Genomic DNA, 8,553 nt, shown 5'->3' with positions numbered 1-8,553 from the left:
AAATGGTCCACTGCCACTGCCATGAGGGTGCTGTACATGAGGACATTATGCTGTACTAGATCTATAAAGGATGACATATGTTATTGCCCCCAGGGCTTGGGGTCAAGCTATGCTGGAGATGTCTCCTCAGGACCTTCATGGGAGAGCCGGTATGAAGCAGACACTGAAGGGGCCTCATAAGCCCTGAAGACCCTCACAGATGTCAGTAAGGAGCCTGAGCCATGCTGTGCTGTGATGTACGCAAACAGTATGGTCACCGGAGACGGAGTGTCCGCACAGGCCAGAGAATGATGGGTGAGTGACAGCCACAGCTGAGGAACTGGCCGAAGCCCAAGACATTTATACCCGGCCCCTGGGTTGGGTTATTTACTCACAGTGACCTTCACAGACGCTGCACATTGAGACCCCAACAAGCTCGACAGGAGGACACAATGGCAAATCTAGGGGCTCAACTGACTCTTCAGATATTCAGAAGACACATGGCTACAGAAGCCCATGGACACAAGGCTGGAAGTGGTAAGTAAGAGTCAAGGGGACCCCAATGTCTTCCATGAACTTCATATTCCCCAAAAATGACCCCATTCACTCCAGATGCTGCACTAACTTCTTTCTCTTACCTCTCACATCCAGACCCTGCATCCTCCTCACACAGAACCCAATGCCCCCAGGTACCCTGAACCCCCTAATCACTGCACCCCCTGCCTCTAGGTACCCTGTATCCCCTTAATCATTGTACCTGCTGACCCCATGTAGCCCATACCCTCTAAACACAGCACCCAAAGCCTCCAGATACAGTGTACCCCCTAATCACTGCACCTGCTGGCCCCAGGTAATCCATACCTCCGAATTACTGCACCTGCTGCCTCCAGGTACCCTGTGCCCTCTAATTACTGCACCTTCTGCCCACAGGTACCCTGTACCACTTAATCACTGCACCTGCGGCTCCCAGGTACCCTGTACCCTCTAATAACTGCACTCACTGCACCCACTGCACCCACTGCCTCCAGGTAGCCCGTACCTCCTAATCACTGCCTCTGTTGTGTCTAAGTGCACTGTAACCTCCAATCACTGCATTCGCTGCCCTCAGGGACCTTGTACCCCCTAATTACTGCACCTGCTGGCCCCGGTAACCCATACCCTCTAATCACTGCAACTGTGGCTCTCTGGTACCGTGCACCCCCTAATCACTGCACTTGCTGCCCCCAGGTACTACGTACCCTCCAATTACAGCACTTGTTGCCCCCAGGTACCATGTAACCTCCAATTACAGCACGTGCTGCCCCCAGGTACCCTGTACCCTCCAATTACAGCACTTGCTGCCCCCAGGTACCGTGTGCCCCCTAATTACAGCACCTGCTACCCCCAGGCACCCTGCACCCTCTAATAACTGCACTCGCTGCCCTTAGGTACACTGTAACTTCCAATCTCTTCACCTAGTAACCTTGTACTCCCTGATTAGCATAGCCCCTACACATTGTACGTGCTGCCCCTGTTATTTCAGACCCTCTAATCACTGCACTCATTAAGGCATTATTCCCACTTTCTAGGTAGAGGATGTGATCCTTCTACCTGTACGAAAACAAACCAAATTCATGTTCTCTGAGCAAAGTTATAATACATGGGAGCAATAGATAATATTCACATGTCTGACATGGCTGTCAACTGCGAGCAATAGCGCATATTCACCTATCCTACAGTCCTCCTCTCACTAGCCTGATAGCAGGTAGTAAATATTATATACCTCTGTTCCATAGTCAGCCTCTCCCAGCGTACCTGGAGGCAGCAAGTGCTGTAATTGGAGGGTACGTAGTACCTGGGGGCAGCAAGTGCAGTGATTAGGGGGTGCACGGTACCTGGGGGCAGCAAGTGCAGTGATTAGGGGGTATGGGTTACCTGGGGCCAGCAGGTGCAGTAATGGCTGATAAGGGGGAGCAATAGAGTGAAATCACTTCTCCTAAAGTCAGCCTCTCCTCCGCCTGATACCAGGGAGTAATAGATTGCGGTTGCTGGTGTCTTCTCTGTGGCCCTGGGCCCTGCACCTCACAGAGACTTGTGGTCATTATTATCTTTTTCCGGCAGCTAAAACCAGAACTTGGTGCAAAGCCAGATCAGCAGCTTCAGTCCATCCGCCATTGTTCCTGCAGCCCCCCATCCTCGCCACATCTGCCCGCAGGTCACCCCAAGTCTCTCGTGCCAGGATAGTGGGAGACACAATAATATATGGATACCCTGCGGGCACCACACAAACACATAAAGTCTTGGTGTGCATTAAAGAGGTATAGGGGCGAAGGACGAGAACATTATCCTCCCACTATATAAGGCACTTGTCAGGCCCCACATGGAATACTGCGTACAGTTCTGGTCACCGGTGCTCAGGAAAGATGTTACCGTGCTTGAGGAGGTCCAAAGAAGGGGGACTAAATTAATAAACAGAAGGAGAGGACTGGAATACCCAGAGAGGCATCAAAATTAGGATTATTCACCCTGGAAAAAAGACGGCTAAGGGGCGACCAAATAACCATGTATAACTACATGAGGGGACGATACAAGGATCTCTCCCATGATCTGTTTATAGCCAGGACTGCGACTGCAACAAGAGGGCATCCGCTACGTCTAGAAGAAAGCAGGTTTCATCACAAACACAGAAGGGGGTTCTTTACTGTAAAAGCAGTGAGACTGTGGAACTTTCTGCCTGAGGATGTGGTGATGGCAAAATCCATTGAGGAGTTTAAGAGGAGACTAGACGTCTTTCTAGAGCGCTATGATATTACTGGATATAGACATTAGGTGACCAGCGGAGTTGTTGATCCGGGTCTTGGAGTCAGATGGGAACTCAAATGTTGATCCGGGGATTATTCTGACTGCCATATCTCCTCCAAATGAGCTAAATTGGCATCTGCCTCGTTGGGGGGTTTTCGCCTTCCTCTGGATCAACAAGGGGGTTTGAAGCAGGCACCCACCAACATGCTGCAATCCCTGCAGAGTATGCGATATTAGCTCTGACTTCTCTGTCCATCAGATCGCACATGGAAGATCCTAACCTTCTTTGTGGCCTTACCAGTTGTGGGGGTCTCTATGCTGAATGCCTGGCTCCGTGAACAGAATCACCCACAAAAGTCACCGGAATTCCGGGCCTACGATCACCTGCGCATCCGTACCAAGGTGAGTCCAGGGTCGTTACACTGGGGTAGTATGGTGGATCCACTGTGCTAGAGATGCAATATTCTCATAGTTCCCTACTTTTGAGCAGTGATAGGAGGGACAAATATAAAAGCACCGTGGCAGATTGTTATGACAGTCCACACCCCTTTCACATTAAGCCACGCCCCCTGTATCTCGTAATACTGCCCTTCATTGACCCCCTCACATGAGAATAGGACTTGCAATGTGCATTGTCTCGCAAATCACACAACACAAGGATCTTGGGCGCAACTCATTATCTGCCATATATATATATATATATATATATATATATATATATATGGTCTTAGTGGCCCCAATCATAATAGTGCCCCCATTAGCAGCCCCAGTAGTAATAGTGACCCCTATTTAGGTGCTTCAGTCACCTCACCTTCTCCTCTTGCTGTCCCTCTGAACCCCGCTGATCTACCCTGGCTTCAGTCCCAACTGCCTGTCATGTGCTTCATGGCACATGACAGCTGCAACCAATCACTGACCACAGATGTGCTAACACCAGGGATTGCAGAAGCATGTGACCAGCTGCAGGGAGATCAGCTGGATCGGAAGGGAGGGCAGCGGAGAAGGTGAGTATAATATGTTTTTTTCCATGTCAGGGGGAGGCGGGCCATGCCTCCTGCTGCCTGGGACTGTCCCACAGAATCTGGGATGGTCGGGAGGCATGAATATGACACCCACACTATCATAATGTATGTAAGGAGCAGAGCCTCACACAGGACCTTCACTATAATGTAGACTGAGCAATTGCTGTATTAGGAACACCGACTTAATAATGGGTTGGTTGGTCCACCTTTTTGGGTGATCAAGGCTTTCAGATGTCAGGCAACATCCTCCATACTCAATGGACCCCATGCCCCCTGCATAAGCTCCACTAGTTCCTTTACATTTTGCTGATAAGCAAGAGCAGGTCTTATAGCACTTTTCAGCAGATCCCAACTATGCTCAATGGGGTTACAGTTTGGGGAGGCTGGCAGTGTGGAGAATTCAGTATTGTGTTCTCCAAGCACGATGACGTGGAGCATTGTCCTGTTGAAAGATGGCATTGTGGTCAGGGAAGACTTTCTGAAGATATGGGTGCCGATGGTTATCTAAAAGATCCCTGTAATGTTCACTATGCAAGGATTATGGTACAATGGCCAACCGTCTTAGGACACCACCACCCCACCACCACCACCTGCATGTTGAACCGCTGAGATATGGCTTTATGCTGTTTACGACAGATGTGGACCTGATCATCCATATGGTTCAATATGAAATGAGACTTGTTACTCCAGATGACCTTCTGCCATGTATCTAAGGTCCATTAATTTTTTTCCTGATCCCATGTGAGGCATGGTTGGCATTGATGCGGGTCATCAGGGACACCTTGTTGGTCTCTGGCTATTGAACCACAATCGATGCAAAGTATGCAATATTGTTCTAACTTTTCCGCTATTGTACTGCTGGGTCAGTTAGTTCACTGCGGCACATTGTTGCTGAGATGCCAGACGTGCCATCCGACACTTGCCTCTAGGTTCAACCACACATGGCCTGCCACTGTGTGATCTTCTGTTGGATGTCTGCCCATGGTTTAACCAGTCTTGGTATACTTTTCATACTGTGGCTCAGGAACAGCCACCAAGTGTGACTGTTTCAGAAATACTGGCACCACATCTCCAGGCACCAACAATCTGCCCGTGGTCAAAGTCACTCAAGTCATCATGTTTACCCTCGACTGCCAAATGTTACCTTCTGCTGCGCAGTGGAGAGGTCAGCATATTACCCGAGAGCAGATAATGGAGCCATTGCATGGTATCACGTTACTAATCACAAGATGCTACGCACTAGCTGTTCGTAATGCAGTGATTGTCCAGTGTATCTGACGACCAGGACCACGTAAAGGTCCTCGCCCATAATGTACTCTATGTGAGGAGCAGGACCACATAAATGTCCTCTACCATAATGTACTGTATGTGAGGAGCAGATCCACTCACAGAACCTCCACTATAATGTACTGTATTTGAGGAGCAGGACCACATAAATGTCCTCCACCATAATGTACTGTATGTGAGGAGCAGATCCACTCATAGAACCTCCACTATAATGTACTGTATTTGAGGAGCAGGACCACATAAATGTCCTCCACCATAATGTACTGTATGTGAGGAGCAGATCCACTCACAGAACCTCCACTATAATGTCCTGTATGTGAGGAGCAGGACCACATAAATGTCCTCCACCATAATGTACTGTATTTGAGGAGCAGATCTTATCACAGAACCTCCACTATAAAGTATGTAAGTGTTTTACTCTAGAGCAGACTATTCATATGGGTGAAGTTGACCTCATACACATTGTGGTGGAGATTGTCTCCTTTCCTTGCCCCATCACAGTTTCCATTTTGTTTGAGTATTTGGTTATATTAGATGCCCTCTATGCGCGGTCTCCATGTCAGGTTCTTCAGCATCAAGTCATCTTTGTGCTTTTACTTTTCTCTTCATGACTCCCAATTTCTTTTCCTCCAGAAATTTCCTTGGGGTGATGGGAATCACACACTCTTTCATAACCCACATACCAACCCTTTGCCCTCTGGATATGAAGAGACGGACCACAAGCACTGATGTCTCAGGATAATGTGGATCATGTAATGACCCCCAGTAGAAACAATGATGTGAAATAAACAGTGATTTGCTGCCTTCGGCTTTGCAGTGTGGACATTCACCAAACCAATGTAATTCTGAAGGTAAAGGCACCAATCTTACCCTACACTCTGGGAACCTCCAGAGACACTCCTGAAACCTGGAGATACCTACCTCACTCTCATCCCAATCCTGAAGGTATCTGCCTCACAACAAGGGCCAGAAGATACCTACCTCACACCTGTCCAAGACATCACAAGGGCCTGAAGAAGCCTTTCTCATGTGGATGGAGGCCCATCAGATAGTCTGGATTATATGCAGGTTTCTCCAGGCTCAGCAACAAAGGGACATTTCTGTTTTTGCATCAAGGGTCTGTGATTACAGGTAGATGGGTATCTCCAGGCTCTGGCCGGGGAACCACACTACCTCCAAACTCTCATTAGACAGAGGGGGATATCAATGGTCCTCTGGAAGGACATGGACTAGAGTTAATAGTATCTCAAATTTACACGGGGATTAGACGGTGGTACACGAAAGGTTGGGGATTAGAGGGTGGTACACAAAAGGTTGGGGATTAGAGGGTGGTACACAAAAGGTTGGGGATTAGAGGGTGGTACACGAAAGGTTGGGGTTTAGAGGGTGGTACACGAAAGGTTGGGGATTAGAGGGTGGTACACGAAAGGTTGGGGTTTAGAGGGTGGTACACGAAAGGTTGGGGTTTAGAGGGTGGTACACGAAAGGTTGGGGTTTAGAGGGTGGTACATGAAAGGTTGGGGATTAGAGGGTGGTACACGAAAGGTTGGGGATTAGAGGGTGGTACACAAAAGGTTGGGGATTAGAGGGTGGTACACGAAAGGTTGGGGTTTAGAGGGTGGTACACGAAAGGTTGGGGATTAGAGGGTGGTACACGAAAGGTTGGGGTTTAGAGGGTGGTACACGAAAGGTTGGGGTTTAGAGGGTGGTACATGAAAGGTTGGGGATTAGAGGGTGGTACACGAAAGGTTGGGGTTTAGAGGGTGGTACATGAAAGGTTGGGGATTAGAGGGTGGTACACGAAAGGTTGGGGATTAGAGGGTGGTACACAAAAGGTTGGGGATTAGAGGGTGGTACACGAAAGGTTGGGATTTAGAGGGTGGTACACGAAAGGTTGGGGATTAGAGGGTGGTACACGAAAGGTTGGGGTTTAGAGGGTGGTACACGAAAGGTTGGGGTTTAGAGGGTGGTACACGAAAGGTTAGGGATTAGACAGTAGTATGCTTCTCTAGACGTCATTGTGAATCTGTGTAGGTGTTGTGACCTCCGTGATTTACGTGCAGAGAATATAAAATTGAAATTGTCTCCACCCAAACCACAGCGAGAAGAGATCTCCAGACACCTGCTGGATGTGACCACAACATAGAGCACCTGCCCCTCCCCAATGTACTTTTGGAGTTAGTCAGCAAGAAGTGGTTAAGACCTTGGAGAAAGATGACACAGAATGTCCAGATGTAAAATGAATCCGTGCCGCCGCGTTACTGATAGGAGCGATCACAGTAATCGATGCAATATCACCTATTACATGCAAGATATATTGAGCTAACACATGGAGTTTCCTCACTGCACTACTCCCCAGCAGAACTAACATCACCTTCTGGTAGAAGTATTTATCTACTACACCCCTCCCCAACAGCAAACCTGACTGTCACATTACTAGTAGAAACATTTATTAACTGCACCGCTTTCCAGCAGAACTCATGATAATCTTACTAGAAGGAACATTTACTCACTGCACTGTCTCACAGCAGACCTAACAGGTACCTTACTGCTCGGATCACTTACTCACTGCACCACTGCACAGCACACCTAACGATCAGATTAGAATAATTTACCTACTGCATTGCTTCGCAACAGATTTGACAGTCACATTACTGCTAGGAACATTTACCCACTACATTGCTTCCTGGAAATCATGACGGCTACAATACTGATAGGATAATTTACCCACTGAGCCATGTCCCAGTCTGCCTGACATAACTTATAGGTACATTTACTCACTGTACCATCTTCCAGCAGGCCTGACAATCACATTACTGGCAGAAGCATTTGCCTACTGCATCGCTCTTCACAAAACTACCTGATAAATGGGGTGGCTACCAGTGACCCCTGGTGATAAATGGGGTGTTATGCATTTCCACAGGTGTGAGTGCTGCGCCCCCTCCCCCTCCTTGGGCTCAGTGGGGGGTCTCTCCACATCCGCTCAGCAGTTTGATGTCTAATTTCAGACCCTATTGTTCTATACAGAGTTCCTGGATGCGGCCACGGTCCTGTGCAGTGTCTGTATCACCCCCAGAGGCTGAAGAGAAGGAACCTAAGCATACAGTCCTGTGATATGCTGTGAGGTGACTGTTAATGATGAGATCACTGTAGATAATGAAATTCTATAGTATGTGATATCGCTGTATACAATGTGCCATGGGTGCAGCTAAATGCTCATGGGGTCCTAGTACAAATGTCCAACCTAGCTCTTCCCCGCCCTTCCTGCCCACATTGCGCAGCTGAATTTCGGTGCCACCAATCATAGTTTCTACGTAAATTTCAAAATTTTAACTGGCAATATTTAATCTAAGCAGTGAAGGGGTTAATATCAGTTTACGTGGTGGCCCTCTACAGCTGAGCTCTCCAAGCGGGGTATGCAGAAGACAAGCGGGACCGCGGCGATCTGGCAAACTGTCAGATAGGCTGACCGCGGAGTGCCCAC

The 8,553-nt window shown here is 48.3% G+C and overlaps 1 protein-coding gene across 1 annotated transcript; it reads left to right on the top strand.

Annotated features, from left to right (window-relative positions):
- Positions 1-375: 375 nt before the first annotated feature.
- Positions 376-5,873, top strand: LOC136577317 (cytochrome c oxidase subunit 6A, mitochondrial-like). The gene is made up of 3 exons (XM_066577191.1): positions 376-516; positions 3,020-3,162; positions 5,703-5,873. Exons 1-3 carry the CDS (start codon positions 432-434, stop codon positions 5,796-5,798), a joined length of 324 nt encoding a protein of 107 aa, XP_066433288.1. The 5' UTR covers positions 376-431; the 3' UTR covers positions 5,799-5,873.
- Positions 5,874-8,553: the final 2,680 nt, after the last annotated feature.

Source organism: Eleutherodactylus coqui, chromosome 8, assembly GCF_035609145.1.
Source record: "Eleutherodactylus coqui strain aEleCoq1 chromosome 8, aEleCoq1.hap1, whole genome shotgun sequence".
NCBI lineage: Eukaryota > Metazoa > Chordata > Amphibia > Anura > Eleutherodactylidae > Eleutherodactylus > Eleutherodactylus coqui.
This window is presented reverse-complemented; position numbering and strand designations above follow the sequence as displayed.

What these genes read in the sequence shown, in the direction of transcription:
- LOC136577317 (XM_066577191.1), top strand. Translation starts at nt 432, where the DNA reads ATGGCAAATCTAGGGGCTCAACTGACTCTTCAGATATTCAGAAGACAC. An exon ending in TGGACACAAGGCTGGAAGTG is followed by an intron (nt 517 to 3,019) that starts GTAAGTAAGAGT and finishes TCTGTCCATCAG; the next exon opens with ATCGCACATGGAAGATCCTA. An exon ending in ACCTGCGCATCCGTACCAAG is followed by an intron (nt 3,163 to 5,702) that starts GTGAGTCCAGGG and finishes CTTTTCCTCCAG; the next exon opens with AAATTTCCTTGGGGTGATGG.